Genomic DNA, 16741 nt, shown 5'->3' with positions numbered 1-16741 from the left:
ATTGGCATCAGTTAGAGAGAATCAATGATTTTCTGATTACAAAAGACGGACTCCTGCATCAGGCATTTGATCTTTAACGTTTCATCATGAGCTTTTCTCTGGTTTTACACCATCTTCTGGTGTTCGCATCAGTCCTGGCTCTGCGTAAGTGTTCTTACCATCTGTTAAATAATGTGGAAAAAGCAAACATATGTCTCTGAATTTATTTATTTATTTCTTTTTAACAGTCAGGGCGCAAACAACAACAGGTAATTATGGAACTTTAAAATGTCTTTTCTCTCACAAAAAAAAAAAAAAAAAAAACATGCTCACACTTTATTTTAAGGTACAATTCTCACTATTAACAAACCATTAGCTGACTTTAAGCTCAATAAACTCATGATTTGTTGCTAATAAATTGTTAATAAGGAATAGTTGAGTGTACATATTGGTACAATAAAGGATGTAGAATACAATCATGCAAAATATGTGCTTTATAAGTACTAATAAAGAGTTAAAATATTAATGATAGGCAGGTGATAAGCCAATAGTTAATAGTGAGAGTTATTTCCTAAGAGTTTTTTTTTTTTCGTTTTCTTTTAACTGTCTTCCTTTAACAGACACTAAAACAACAGCAATAATAGATACTGACAGATCTTTGAATTTAAACTTTATCTTTTTTTTTATAGTTCATATAGTTTTTATAAGCATATTTAATAACAAAGACAACTGCACTTTATCAATTGAGTGGTATTTAATGTTGTTTATATGTGTTAACTCTTTTAGGATCCACTTCGATGGAAAATACATCACAAGTCACCGAAGTTTAATCAGGTAATTAGTCATGAGTTACTCTATATACAGTATTTTAGTGTAAGAATGGAGACAAAATAAACATAAAATGAGATCTACAATTAAAATTCTGAGTAAAAGGAAAATATTATGATGGGAAATAGTATTGACTGCTCATGTAAGACTACAATACTCCAACCAACCATATTCAATCTCAAAGATAAATCACTTTTTTTTCCCAAAAGTGCCTGACTCAGAGTAAACAAATCGTAGATCAGTGAATTTTAATTTATGTTCTTCCATCAAACTTTCCATAATAAAGATGGAAAAAAGAAAACATTTCATGGTTTCATGGGGTATTTAAGCACTGTCAAAAATGGGTTTCACACAATTGATTTGTGCCTGCACAACATGAAGGAATTAAGTCAACATATTAGCTTGTTCATTAGTTGATTATTAATTTGAACAAACAGCAAACATCCTTTTTGAGTGAGTGTTTGTATTTTTGAATTTTTCAGAAACCACCGCACTGACAACCTTAATGGGTAATGAAGGTGATAAAATAATAAATTCCATTGATCCTAAAACTCGCATTTTTATGTATGTTTACTAGTGCTGTCAATCGATTAAAAAAAATTTAACTCATTAAATCAAACTTTTTTTGAAAATTAATCACAATTAATCAGGATAATCACATTTCAAAGACTGAATGTTGTAATTTTGCCTATTCAAATGTAAAATTAATGTAAATGCAATACAAAAACTAATTATATTCTAAATATTATTGTAAACAACATACCCACAATAAACCATCAAGCGCCTGGCTTGACAGCCATATTTATTACAGAAATAAAAACACAGGCATGTTAGTGCCATTTGAATTTCAAAACAGTCAATGCCAATAAAGAAAAAAAATATTTCCAAGTTGGTTTCTAAGTGGACTGCAAAAAATGCCAAAATACAGGCATTACAGATATGGAAAATTATAATAACAATAAAAGTATTGAATACAAACAATTTTGAAACTTTTGGATTTAGCGGCTACGGACAATGGTTAAAGCAGGTTTAGGCAGGTTTGTTGCTATAAAACACATGCGCGCGCACACAAACGCAGACAGACACAGACACACACACACACAATGCACGCAGGACAGGGCAGCCGGAGAGACTCCCTTCAGATTCAATTCAATTCACGCATGATCGTGTTTGTCAAATTTGCTTAAAATAAGCGTTCTAAAATATGGCTGTATTTCACAAGGATTCTGACACAACAGCGCAAAGCAGACACTTGCGTTTAAGGGGGAAACACATCAAATTTAATAAAACACTGGAGGGTGCATGCTGAAAGGCAGAGGAATGCGCTGTCTTTTCCAGCTCGCGACTTCATCAGGCACTTTCTAAATACATTTACATGGACACCAATACTCTGATTTTAATATGATTAAGATAATACTCTTATTAAGAGTCTACCATGTAAGCAACGATTTTTGATTACCTTAAAGGACCACCAAGTCACGAAATGTGGAGGTTTTGCTTCCGCTTATGAAATATCCTTTATAAATGCCAGTGTTGGGGATAAGCTATAGCTACAAATAGCTCAGGTACTTGATTATCTACAGTTTTCAGAGATGATATTATGATTATGATAATATACTGTAGCCTTTCTAGTAGTTATCTACTCTTTCCAATACACTGCTATTAGCAGGAAATATCTTGCTTGCCAGCAGCTACATTCCATTTAGTGAACCTGCAATAGTCTGAAGCAGCACAGTGTCGTATTCAAGATCACATACTACAATGGTGTATTGCAGCCATCTAGTGGTAAATCACACATCTTACAGTTTTACATGAATTTGTTCATTTCTATTTTGTAAACAATATTTTGTTTAGTGAAGACAGCTGAAATTCAGTACATAAATTAAACTAATGGCAATTCAGCTGAGGTAAGAACATTGTTTTTAGGTGCTACCGTGTGCTAAACTTTATGATAACTGATCTACATTTGTTCCAACTTTGATGCTTAACAGTCTGAGAACTTTAAAACCGTGCAATGAAATATTTAAAGAAATAAATATTTAAATAAAATAATGAATAATTAATATTTAAAAAACTGTAACCTGTCTGTACTCAAAGAATAGTTTTAACTGCTTCAAACTATTAAAATGAGCTTAAATCAACACAATTATGTAGTTTTTGGAGGGACAACATAATTGTTTTAAGTTCAAACCACTTTAATTTGTAAAAACAAGCAAGTTAACTTAATCGATTAGTGTTATGACAACATGAAGGAATTGTGTGGAGCTCAGCATTTTTTACACTGTGTGAAAAAAGCTTCAGTGTTACTACCTATATAGGAAGTAGCATGTAGTGTAGCTAGCTAATTTTTTAGAAGTGCAGTTTAAGAGAGTTCATGAGTTGTTTAATTGCATTTATATGCATTTTATTGTTTCAGACACCACTAGATTAGACACTATACTGATGACCACGTCAGGTAATAAGTCTGCCAAAAATTAAAGACTCACATTAACTGTACAACACATTATTTAATGTTTTTTATATATATATATATATATATATATATATATATATATATATATATATATATATATATATATATATATATATATTGTGTTTTATAAATGAATTATTTTTTAACAGTCTATACAACAACAGCAACTGCATGGGCAGGTATTTGATTACTTTTTTTAATAGCAGGAATATGAGATGAGTAGTAAAACATCTCCCATCTACATTTGTATTTTTTGTTGTTTATGCTCTCGCCAGCCCCAGCAATATTCTATCCATTCGGCTCATCAGCGGGAGACATTGAACATCTTGAATTTGACAATGACTCCTTTCAATATGTGGATTTCTCTGCTGCATTTACATACTTTGGCCGCAAGTACAGCAGCATATATGTGAGAATTCAGTTCTAGTCTAATATGAATCAAATGTTTTGATAACTGGCTCACATTCTGCTGCTGGATTTAAACTGATTTTTGTTTATTAATTTATTTCAGGTTAATTATAATGGACTCCTTACTTTCAACCAGTCTTTAACAGAATCTCACCCTGAACCCTTTCCCACATATGGAAATGAAGATTACATTGCTGCGCTCTGGACTGACCTTGATGACATTGGTATTGGCAAATATTGGTATCAGGAGTACACAAATGGAAGTGTGCTCGACCGGGCCACTCAGGATATAAACCAGTATTTCCCTAACAAGGGCTTTACGGCTACTTGGGTCTTTGTTGTCACATGGGACTATGTGCTTACATGGGATATGAATGCATATGATCGTCATTCAGACCCAGTAAATTTGATCTATCTATCTCTCAAAGCAGAATACTGAAGGATAAATCGATTATGAATCATAATTTTGTTTTGTTTTCCTTTCAGGCAATCACTTTTCAAGTAGTTTTGATTTCAGGAGGTGGTTTTTCTTTTATTCTGATGAATTACGGTGACTGCGCAGCGATATCTTATCCAGTGGAGGTAAAAAAAAATAAATAAATGAATTTTTAAAAATCACATGATTAAATAGTGTATGTTAACTCTATATGCATAACATTCCTGTACATTGTTTTATTAGGCTGGATATGATACCATAAACTCCACCGACTACTATGTCATTCATTATCATTCTAATGGCTCCTCCTTTCCAAACCTCAAAAACACGACTAATGTAAATGTTCCTGGTCGTTGGGCTTTTCTTGTGAACAATGGGACAGGTAGGACTTGCGTCAAGATTGTGTGTTGTCACCATAAACAGTTAATCGTATCATCTAATTTTATGCCTTGTGTTTGTGTGCCCTTACAGAAAACGTCATAGGACTTCAAATGAAACTTGGGTCATATTTAGACCTAACCCAGACTCAAAACATTGAGAGTGTTTTACAGCTAGTAAGTCAAAGTTTGTGTGTGTGTGTGTGTGTGTGTGTGTGTGTGTGTGTGTGTGTATGTGTGTGTGTGTGTGTGTGTGTGTGTGTATATATATATATATATATAGTATTTTATTGAGGAATATCAACACAGTCTCATTGGAGAAATGTGTTTCAGTTTGTTTGCAGTTTATAGTTGAAACAAACACTAGGGGGCAGTGTGGCACCAACAAATTTTGTTCCTTTGCACACTAGTGATATTTACAGGGACATACTACTGACAAACAAATTATTATTTCCATGCAGATCCTTGCACAACACCATAAAAAACAGCTAAATATATGTAATGCCTATGATATGTAATGGAATGCGTTAGCGTTGGCTTGGTAGTTCAGTTTGTACTGTGTGATGCTCGGGTTCAAGTCTAAAGAAGCACAGTTCCACAAAATTGACCCTTCGCTAAGCCACACCCAAAAACCGCCACCCACCAATCGTGGCTTAGCAACCTACGGGCAGGGGCTCTGTCAAGCTTTCGAGCGAGGGAAACAGGCCATCACGTTGTGCTTATGGATTGTGCAAAACTGATACCTGGTATCCTAAAAGTTTGGACGGGATGGTGGAATTTTTTCCCTTTTCAAAACTAAAAACCCAAGAGGAGAAATGCCAGCGTGGATCAAGTTGTGTGAGGGGCGCTTAAGGAGCGGAGTTAAGTTGGTTTTGTTTTGAACCTCCTGACAAATTCAGTGAAAGACTGACGGCAATAACTCTCAATTACCCTAAACAGATCTAAACTTTTTCCTACAAAAATACAAAGCAGGTCATGTTTCACAGCTGTCTTTTTCTTTTTTCACTCGATATTATGAGCAATGCTCCGTTTAAGCCTTCGCCATAGTAACGTTAGTCATACAAATAGCGAATAGGTCATGAGTTTTTGATCCGGAAACTATAAATGTGCGAATCTGTTGCTAACTTTACTGAACTTCATATTTCCGTCTGTTTCAAGCTACAAATATTTAAAATTCCAAATCAACAGAAGAAAACAGAGACGCGATCAGAAACTGAGCACTTGTGATCAATATAATATACCAGCAGCTGTTTTTCAGTCATTTATAAAGAGCACACAAACATACTGACAGTAATAGGTAACTTACTGTACATTGTTAAGGGTCAATGATGCTAATATTCGGCACAAATCCATGTTTCCCCTTTCTGGCTGTTCTTTCTATGAATGAATGATGAAGAAACATTGTCCATGCGTGTTTCCTCGTCGGTTAGTATCGCTATATTTCATTGCACAACAATTAATCTATCAGGCTTTTTGGCTAAAAATAGAGAAGTCACGGTTTATTTTGTTAATTTTAGATTATTTTTAGATTTCACCTCTTCTGCTGAGCATGAGCTAAGCTGTTGAATGGTTAGCGAATGAGGCGGTTAGGCTAAACTAGCTTCAATTTCGATTGAATTATTCTCTAATCGGTTGCCTATTATGTGGTGAATATACCCCTGTAATGCATACTGCAGTCCTTTTCTGTCTGGCTTTCTCGGATATCTCACCTGTTCGCCAAAAATGACATTATATCCCTGGCAATGTCTGACACCGGTGCTTACACATTGTAAAAGCCATGCCAGGCACGAAAGCTGGACAGGTGTAGCAACAGTAACTAAGGAGGGTGGGGCTTAACGAAGGGTCAATTGATACAATGTAAATGTAAACTCTATAAAGCTATGTGGTCGCAGTAGACTTTTTGCTTACGTTTGCAAACACTACCGGTTGGGTTTAAGGAAGGGTGCAACAAGCCCCACCTTAATGTGTACAAGAAGAGGACTCAATATTTATACACGTAACAATATAATACACATCTAAGACTTATGCCAAAACTAAGTAACGTTTTTCAGAATCGCAAAAAAATCAGACAGCGCCCTCTAGTGGATTTGTAACCTAAAATATGCAACAAATCATACCCGGAGCAATGCATTTATGTTTCGCAAAAATGTAGGCTGAGGCACATATTTCCAATAAAACCCAGCCTGATCTCACGAGGATATTTAACTATTTTAAATTTTGTCAGTTTAGTGGCTAATTCGTTCAAAAATGCATGGTTTTTAAAAAGTGGTGTGGTACCCAACCTTGTCCCTAAACCCAACCTTCATTAGGAGATGAGCAAATCATACTAAATTGTATGAATGAGATTGTACATAATCATGCGATTTAGCCACTAAATCAAGCTACGAATTGTTGTCAGATGGTGTTGATTAACCTTAGTGAATATCCTGATAATCAGTAATAATGCCAGTGACGATAATATTTTGATCGCTTGTCTATCTTTGTTTCAGATTAATCAAGAGCTGGTCTGTCATGGAGCGCCAAGTTACTTTAAGCTGAAGTTAAGAAAGGTCACAAAGCTAAAGCCGTGACACGTTAAAACGCTGAATGTAGTTGCCTTTAATAGTGTGGAGACTGATAAAAGAGAAGAATGTCACAACACAAGAATGGAAATCGTGTGATTTTCCTTGCTTCTTTTTGTTAAAATCATTAAAACCTGATTCTGATTAAATAAAATGATAAATGAGAACAAATCACGTTAATAGAACATGTTTGACATGTTTCTGTGTTCATTTAACTTGTGTAAAGTACACAAAGTTTTTTGTTTGTTCATCAATGAAACTCAGAGTTTCAGGGGGGAAAAGCTAATCAAACTCATGATCTGTAGTATGTGAATGATGAAGTTAAACCTGTTCTTTTTACAGCTCCATTTACCAGAAGCATTACTGCCTCATGACAAATATTCCTTCACATCGTTTCCTTATTTACTGTGTAAACTGTTTCCTCAGCATTTATAGCAGGTTATTTTTAATGGGTTTTTATTTAGTGAGTTTGATGTCAAAATAGTGTGGATTTTGATTGATGTCAACCACGTACAATACTAAAATGGTTTGATGTCAAAATACTGTGGATTTTGATTGTTGATTGTTTCCAAAACTTTGATATCAGCCATAAACAATACTGAAAAATGTTGGGGGATTTTTTGGTTTCTTTTGTTAAATCTGTTATCTGTGACAATAGAAAAAGACTTCAGTTCCAAACCACAATTTTAATTGCCATTAATACTCTATGTGCTTAAGATATGCAAAGATATTTAGAAATTGAGAAATGCAAGCTTAATAAAAATGTAATTAATAAGGTAATTAGTTTTTTTTCCGCTCAACATAACTTTGTAGACTTGTCTGTAAATAAGTACATGTAAATTAGCAGTTTTCCATATTTTGTGATTCATAATTAAATTTATGCCTTTGAATTGCATTATGGGACATTGATCTTTAGGCCAACAACTTTTTCCAAAGGCTGCATTTACATGGCAGATCTCGATGGTCAATTCTGATTTTGTAACTGTATCTGATTTTTTTGATGACCTGCTTACATTATCATTTAATAGTGGCTCGTATCCGATCGTCTGCATTTACACAGCACACGGCAAAGGTGCAATGACCAGGAAAAAAAAAAAAAAAAAAAAAAAGAGCGGTGGCTGACTAATAACAGCTTATAATTAAAGAGTGCTCTTTTCTCTATGTAATCTGTCCTCAGCTTTTGACAAGCTGTTTTACTATAGTTTATGACAGAAAGTTTCTCATTTGTCCATCTTCTTTTGATAGATAGGCTTTTTTAAATCTTTGGGCATCTTAATGTAATGTCCATGGCGTGATTTATGCACGTGATGTAGTTATGCACTAGTTTTAAATTACTTTATATTGGTTATTTGCGGACATTGCGCTCTCTCGCTCTCGTTAACATGCTTAAATACTTGTGCTATATGACAATATAAAAGCTTATATATATGAAATGTAAGGTTTGGGACTCTGCTGAAGTCTGTTCTGAAATTAAAGCGTCAGACTTGACGTCATTCACTGTGGTTTTTAATGACGCGCGATTCACATTGACAGGTGAAAATACGATCTACCTGCTTACACTGCAGACATTAGAACACAGATCCAATTCATATCGGATAAATGTCCACATATGAACACGGCCTGAATCTGATTTGATTAAATCGGAATCCATGTCATTTGTTCCTGCTTACATGTACATGCGCTATATCCGATTTGTGCCACATGGGAGAAAAAATAAAAAAATCGGAATTGGGTCACTTGAACAGTGCAGTGTAAATGTAGTCAAAGTCACTGAACATTCGTAATAGTTTAAATTTATTAAACTATATTGTCTGGTTTGGTGGTATATATTACGCTACAAAAACCTAGTAATAAACTGCCAGTACATTTTCTGTTATTTTACAGACTCATTTCTCTATGTATTATTATTTATACATTATTTCAAACGACTAAAATGTCAATAAATATTACTTAAACTTAAACTGTCGGGTTGAATTTTAAACATCAAAAGTTGACAGAGCAGACACATCATTTTTTACAGTCTATATTTCTTGCTGCTGCTGTCTAGATGACATGATTATTGATACAGATATAATAATAATAACACAGATACTAATATCGTAGTTTCTAAGTAAAACAAAGTACCATGAAAAGAGTCCATCTTATTAATGTACTACGGTGTATTTCAAGCCTTTACGGACTATACAGATTTTTTTTTTTTTTCTGATTGTGTTTGTGAATGCTTGGACAGCTCTCACTCAGACACACTCATAGAAAATGATATCAAAAATCTTGTATAAAACAGAAGACATGAAAAACATTAAGAAAAGTATACATACGTGATGTATTTTAGGGTGCTTTCACACCTACACATTTGTTTCGGAACGTATCTCGTTTGCCCAGTTAGCGCGGTTCGTTTGGCATATGTGAACAGGGCAATCGCGCTCTGTTCCGCACCAAAGTAATCGCTCCGAGATCGCTTGAATGAGGTGGTCTCGGCTCGATTGAAACGAACCCTGGAGCGGATCGATTGCAGTGAGAAAGCGATCAGATCTAAGCGCGGTTATATCACAGTGTTTTATGGATATGTAATAGGCGTACAAGTATATGAAGAAATAATTATGAGTAGGGCGGGAAGTTTCTCGAGTCTTCGGATGCCCGCAAACAAGTGATGATCTAGGCATCGTCACACACCCTTCTCACCCCTCCCCACCGCGTCTCTCCTCAAACACGTCGCGCACGCACCCTGTCAATCACCATCAAACCACCACCTCTCCTGACAGCCGAGCGGGACGCTGCAAAATAAACCCTGACACTCTGACCAATGTTAGGAGAGTTTACTCGCACGTCACTTGTTTTAGCTCTTTTGGTCTGATTAGAAACTTTGCAGTGTGAATGCTTTGATTGACATTCTCCGTTTGTACGTGTCATCAGAGGGGGAAAGCCCTGCCCATCGGTGACCATCTCTCCCTCATTAGCATAGAACATTAGTCTTGTTTTTGAATCTGCCACTATGCTGACTCATAGGCAATTTTAGCTCTGCCCACTTTTAAAAAGAGCGCAATCTCATTTGAATTTAAAGCAACAATCTGTGCAGAAAAACAAATGTCTGCAGATTAGGCATGGGCCGGTATAAGATTCTGAGAGTATGATTACCTTGGATAAAAATATCATGATTTCACAGTTCCACAGTATTGTACCAGTATTACTGCTCTAAAATATGTTCATTTTAAAAGTCTGGGTAAAAAACAAAAACTTTTTTCCCTTTTGAACAGTATATTTAGTTTGAAAAACATTTCTTTTGGAACAGTAAGGCAGGCTAAATGAATTATTGACTTCTGCTGTCTTTATTTGTTTAAAAAACAGATTGTTTTACAATTTAAAACGACATATTTTCTCCTGGAGATACTGTTGTCCTCAAAATAAACAAACAAACAATAATTAAATAAATAAAAAAAATTAAAAAGTTTTAAAACCTTGACTTTTCCAAACCTGCAGTATACCTTGAAAACGGTTAGGCCTACTGCAGATATATACACACACACACACACATACATTATTTTACTTGCATGGGTTAATATTACCAGCACAATACACTGATGCAGGCTCTATTATAGTTTTCATAACAGTTGTTTACTATTTTCCCATCAACGAAAGTGAAGAGATTTTGAGTTGTCTTTTATGCTCATGAATTGCGGTGACTTCCGTGACACACAATCTACTGCAGGTACAATAAAATATACCGTTTGCATGAGGACGCCACATGCATTTCTCTCTTCATATTTTTTTTCCTTGTTTGCAGAGGCTGGTTTTGACTATACAGTAATTCTTAGGTCAAACAAAAGAATGTTTATTCCTAACCTCATGAACCGCAGTAATGTGCATGTTACAGACTGACGGGCCTTCAGAGTGAATGAAACATTCTACAAGGTACAACATTCTTGATTTAAACACACACTTGATTTTATTCCTTTTTGTTTCTGTTAAATATCATAGGTGTTAAAAAGGCAACAGCTAGACCATTTAAATAACAAAATATAGTTGCATTTAATACTGCAATTAACAGATAGTTCAAGAAAGTTAGTTGTGTCTGTCTTTTATTTCAGCTAGAACAGTAGAGAAGAGCAGGAACTAAAGTAACGCGAGATAAAAGTAACAAAGCAATTTTATCAACATTGTCACCTAAGAATTATAAGGTTCTGACATTTTTGTCTGAATTAAGTTATTGACATATTCTTATTAAATGACAACGTATTTACATTATGGGATGTTTTTTAAGTTGTTAAAACTCTAAGGCTTTTTATTTAAAAAAACAAATGTTACACACATACTGTTTGCTAAGGAATGCAAAAAATGTGAAGCTCAATATCTCGAAATCTTTCAGAACGCAGATAGAACCTTATAATTCCAAGGTGACGATTTGCTCTCCAGGCTATAACAGTAAATTCTGATGCAACCCTTTATAATTTCCAGTAGAATCTACAGTAACTTACTGGCAGCAGTTCGCCAGTTAGTCAATTACAGCAAAAAATAAAAAAAATAAAAAAAAATATTTACACAGTTTATCTTGGTGTATGTATATTTACTGTAAAATGTACAGTAATTTTAACAATGCAACTTTAAAGTAGTAACACTGCATTAACTGTCCAACAGTATACAATACAGTTGATATTAACATAAAATACTGTCACAATTGTTAACAGTGTTAACAGAAATGCCAAAAATCAAGTGATTTGATCAGTCTATCCTGCAGTTAGTTCCAAATTTCAGTCAAGTGTAGAAAGTAAATTGCATTGATGCTTTTTACCCCATTACAAGTCGTGTTTTTTCTTTTCATGTGTCAAAATAATAATCAATCTACGGGTTTAGTGCAATGACACATCCTTAAGTTTGTTTTTTTCAAGTATATCAGTTTTAAATGGGAAAAGTTCCTTACCTTTTGACTTCCATATTAGAGTTTGCAGTATTTTAACTCAGATGTTTGATCAAATTAATGCATCTACACCAGTGGTGTATTCCTAAAAAAAAAAAAAGTGGTGTACTATTACACCCGACCCAAATTTTAAGTGAAAGTAGGCAAAGGAACAACTAAACAACTAAAATTTATATAATAATTTTCATTTTTTGGGAAAACTATCCATTTAAAAAGAAAAAATGTAACACATTTGTTGGTTTTAAAGGGAGATGCTGATAGTCTAATCCTATTTAAGGATTTATGTTTAGCTAATAGTGCCCCCCAGCAGACTCTGAGACTGGCTGCAGGTAGACAGTATGTAGGGAGCGGAGAATAGCGCAATTTAAACAAAATGCACCAATTGCAACAAATTAGGATGTGAGTTAAAAAAACATTTGGTATAGGCCTAAAGTTAAATGGGACATGAATACACGTAAAATAGGGAAGTTTAATCAGAAAACCGAGAGTATACACAATTATTGATCCTCAGAAGTGGTAATACTCAAACAGCTCGTGGAAGAAAGTAAGCATACTGAGTATACGTGCGTATAGCAAGGACTACACCACTGATCTACACAGACATCGCATACTATATACAGGGCTCGACATTGCGACCATCTTGGTCGTATATGCGCCCGAAATTGAATCTATGCAACCTCATAATATATTTGGGAGCATTTGTGCGACTCCATATAATGTATGTGGTGCGACCCGTTTTAATTTTTATCTAAAAAAGTGCTGAATCGTCTTCCCTTCCCTGGTTCATATTAGCTGTCAATCCCTCAAGGCTTTCCGCTGTCAGATGACAAGGAGCTTTTGTGACTGCGGGAAATGCAAACGGCTGAAGAGTTAAAAGTACACCGGTTTGCAAATCCCACCTAAAGTTACAAATAATGGGGCCGATGAGAGCGAACATGCGGTGAATGCTGATCCGCCAGCCGAGATCAATCGAATGTTTTCGGAGAAGGTACCTGACTTTAATGCATTGTATTTACTGAATGTTCAGCGCAAATATCCGCTAAATGTAAAATCTAATACTGTACACATCATCGGCAAAGAAGCTCGCCTTTACTGAGTTTAAACTGAAACTGCGGCTCACAACAAAGAGCGGTATTGCACCGGTGGTCATCGCGAGAATCCTGCTCTGCCCCGCTCATATATTGGGTCGGCTGACTCGCCTGCTATTTCCCACAAACACTGAATAATGTAAATCAGCTCATAACGAGACTGAGCATTTAAAATGACACAAACCGAAACCAAAACTTTTAAAGAGTGGTAGAAGTGACATATTTCTTACTTTCTTTTGTCCATTCTTTGAGTTTTCAGCCTTGAATTGAATGATTACTTATAATCTTTTGTTCATTTTGTAGCAGAATTATTATTTATTAAACTGACATGCATATAAAAACAGTAGTGCAAAATAAATATTTCTTACTGCAATGCTTCATTTTTGTTTGATGCAAACCATACATTTATTTTTCATTAGGTAACAGTAGGACTTTTTACAGCACATAACTTACATTCAAGCACCTTGAAGGCAGCATGATAATGAGAAATGTAATTCACTGTTACTATTATTGTCATCATCGTCATCATTAATATTTCATAATTATCAGTAATTCATTTTGGGATTATTGCACAAATATCAATAAGTCTTCACAGCATTAGTTAGATAGTTGTTTTTTTTAGTCCTGATTGATGTTGTTTTCAAATACAATAAATCCCTCAATATACAGTAGTTGCAGTGGTGATCATTCAATTTTGGTGGGTGCTAAATTTTTTCTAGAGCTCCTAAATTTTTGAAGTTGGGAGCACCGCTGCTACCAAGTAAAAGTTAATTTCGAGCCCTGTATATAAATACAGGTTAACTATGATTATATACATAATATCTCTAACTGTTAAAATCTATTAGTAATTGGATATTAGTTAATCAAATTAATTATTAACTAAAGCTACTGTAGCGAATAAATAACCTTAACTTTATAATAGAATAGTCAAAATATCAGCCTCAAATCAATGAATTGTACTTCTATTAAAGCATACATCAAACAAGTTGTTTGTATTTAATGGCATGTCAGCTTCTATGGCTATTTTTATTGTGAGACAACTTACAGGTAAACACTACAGTGTTTCCTCTAGGATTTTTTTCAGCAGGCCTACTCGTGGCGTTATTTCAATGAGAAATGTCATGAGCGCAGTATTAGAAGTCGAGATCGCATTTATGTAATAGCCTACAGCATGCAGATCTCTTTGCTAGCACACCAATTTCCTCTGCTCATGCACAAAACTTCTTGCACGCCACCTCAAAAATAAGCAGCTCAATCGCAGATCTTCTTGTGCGCTCTTAAATAAACGCTGCTGAAGTGTGATTTAGTGCGTTTATGTAACGAGTATGTTTCCAGCATTTATTAGATTTGCTAGGAATATTTATGAACGTCTCCAATAGACCTACAGAGTGATATTAATGCGTCCTGAATTAAAGTGAAACGGCTATATGTCGTGTTTGCAGCCACAAGCATCACGCACCTGTCAGTCAGTCAGCACGTAACCTTAAAGGGTTAACCAAATGACGCACAGCACTATTACGGTTACAGAAAAGTTCACTCTGTTATAATTCACTTACCCTTTAATACGTTTTGGTGCAATTAATACCCGCTATTAAAAAATTTAAATGTTTTGAATGAGAAGCTGTAATGTAGCCGTGGTGGGATGAATTTTGGCATGGCGCCCCGCCATGGAAGAATGAATTTAGCGGAAACCACGCACTATGATGTTTCATAATGTATTTTTTTAAAGTCTGTTTATGTTTTTTTTTTGTATTCATACAAGGAAGTAAAAAATAAGCAACAAATCCAGGCATTAATGCTGGAAATGCTGCCATTCCAGTTTCTAGTTAGCTGCATAACATTTGTCAGCTTTGACAAATTCGTGTCAAATTCTTCAAACCAGCATCTGAGGATGAAAAATTTCCCTTTGCAGGTTGTCACATGCAAATAACATCATGCAACAGTACGCTGCAAAACATTGAATGACAAAAAGTCAAGACAACAATTTTTATGTTGCTTTCACTTCTTTTAATAAGTTAATCAGGTTTTACCCTTTTTTTTTTAAGTAAAACAAAGTTTGACTAGATATTTGTGTCAGTTTGATTGATGTAAGCTGAGATGACTAGAATATAGTTCAGCAAGATTTTTTTTTTATTTACAGTGTATGACCTTATTAAATATATATGTCTTGTGTAAATGAAGTGAACCTGTTCAGATTTGCTACAACCATTATTTAAATCATAATCAGGACAAATACTTGGATAATATTGATAATAATTATTAGGTTTTTTAACATGCATGTTGCGAGATCGAGATTGGCTGTTATTTCCTCCTGTGTAGCACAAGGGGGGAAATTACAGGTTACTGATTACAGGTTATTGACATTTTGCGATAACATTCTCTGATGATAATCCAGAATACAGTAAAACAAAAAGTGGTGGAAATTTGATAAACGTTTTTTATTGTTCTTACGTAGATTTAATGCAAGATTTAAGAGACAAGACAACAATGCAGACTTGAGACAACAATAATGCACTTTGTCGTTTGCTAATTTATCAAGCTATTATTCATTGAAACATTTTGCGTTGACTTTGAGTTAATAGTAAAGTTGATGTTGATGAAATAGTAAATTAAAAAAAGTCTCTCATGTGACTGTATACATTTAAAATTGTAATTATATATACAGTTGAAGTCTTATTAGCCCCCTTTGAATTTATTTCCTTTTTTAAATATTTCCCAAATGATGTTTGACAGAGCAAAGAAATTTTCACAGTATGTCTGATAATATTTTTTTCAGGAGAAAGTCTTATTTGTTTTATTTTTGCTAGAATAAAAGCAGTTTTTAATTTTTTAAAAACTATTTAAGGTCAAAATGAATAGCTCCTTTAAGCTATATATATATATATATATATATATATATATATATATATATATATATATATATATATATATATATATATATATATATATATATATATAGTCTAAAGAACAAACCATCATTTTACAATGATTTGCCTAATTACTCTTTCCTGCCTAGTTAACCTAATTAACCTAGTTAAGCCTTTAAATGTCACTTTAAGCTGTATAGAAGTGTCTTGAAAAATATCTAGTCAAATATTATTTACTGTCATCATGGCAAAGATAAAATAAATCAGTTATTAGAAATGAGTTACTAAAACTAATCTGTTTAAAAATGTGTTGAAAAAGTCTTCTCTATATTAAACAGAAATAAACAGGGAGGCTAATAATTTCAACTGTACATTTTTATTCAAAGTAATTCACAAACACTTAGTAAGAGATAGTTAGAAATCAGTGTACTAAAATATGTTAAACAATATTAATTTGCTTTAGAAAGCAGAGTGTTTAGTGACTTAAACTTCCTCAGCATTTACATACTGAAGTGGTTCTAAACCTTAATGAATTTCTTTCTTCTGTTGAACAAGACAAGATATTCTGAAGAATGTTGTAAACCAGCCCCCATTGACATGATAAAGGAACAAAATATACTATAAAAGTCAATAGCTGCTGCTTTTGAGCCTTCTTCAGAATATCTTCTTTTGTATTCAATAGAAAAAAGAAACTTAAACCCGTTACACTGAACACAAAAGAAAATACTTACTACAATACCAGGCACTTAAAGAAATATTTGCTGACAATGTTAAATGTATTGACAGTTTTGTACACACTAAGAGAATGCAGT

The 16741-nt window shown here is 34.1% G+C and overlaps 1 protein-coding gene across 1 annotated transcript; it reads left to right on the top strand.

Moving 5' to 3' along the window:
* Positions 1-8174, top strand: LOC137496764 (sushi, nidogen and EGF-like domain-containing protein 1). The gene is made up of 11 exons (XM_087276949.1): positions 1-144; positions 228-248; positions 766-813; positions 3224-3262; positions 3430-3459; positions 3556-3689; positions 3792-4088; positions 4175-4270; positions 4368-4506; positions 4596-4678; positions 6991-8174. The coding sequence occupies exons 4-11, from the start codon at positions 3250-3252 to the stop codon at positions 7069-7071; spliced, it is 873 nt and encodes a 290-aa protein (XP_087133075.1). The 5' UTR covers positions 1-144; positions 228-248; positions 766-813; positions 3224-3249; the 3' UTR covers positions 7072-8174.
* The last annotated feature ends 8567 nt before the right edge of the window (positions 8175-16741 follow it).

This window comes from Danio rerio, chromosome 12, assembly GCF_052040795.2.
Source record: "Danio rerio strain M-AB ecotype USA chromosome 12, GRCz13ab, whole genome shotgun sequence".
Taxonomy (NCBI): Eukaryota; Metazoa; Chordata; class Actinopteri; order Cypriniformes; family Danionidae; genus Danio; species Danio rerio.
The sequence above is the reverse complement of the archived record's forward strand: the minus strand, read 5'-3'. Positions and strand labels throughout refer to the sequence as shown.

What these genes read in the sequence shown, in the direction of transcription:
- LOC137496764 (XM_087276949.1), top strand. An exon ending in ATGATCGTCATTCAGACCCA is followed by an intron (nt 4,089 to 4,174) that starts GTAAATTTGATC and finishes TTTTCCTTTCAG; the next exon opens with GCAATCACTTTTCAAGTAGT. An exon ending in TTGAGAGTGTTTTACAGCTA is followed by an intron (nt 4,679 to 6,990) that starts GTAAGTCAAAGT and finishes TCTTTGTTTCAG; the next exon opens with ATTAATCAAGAGCTGGTCTG.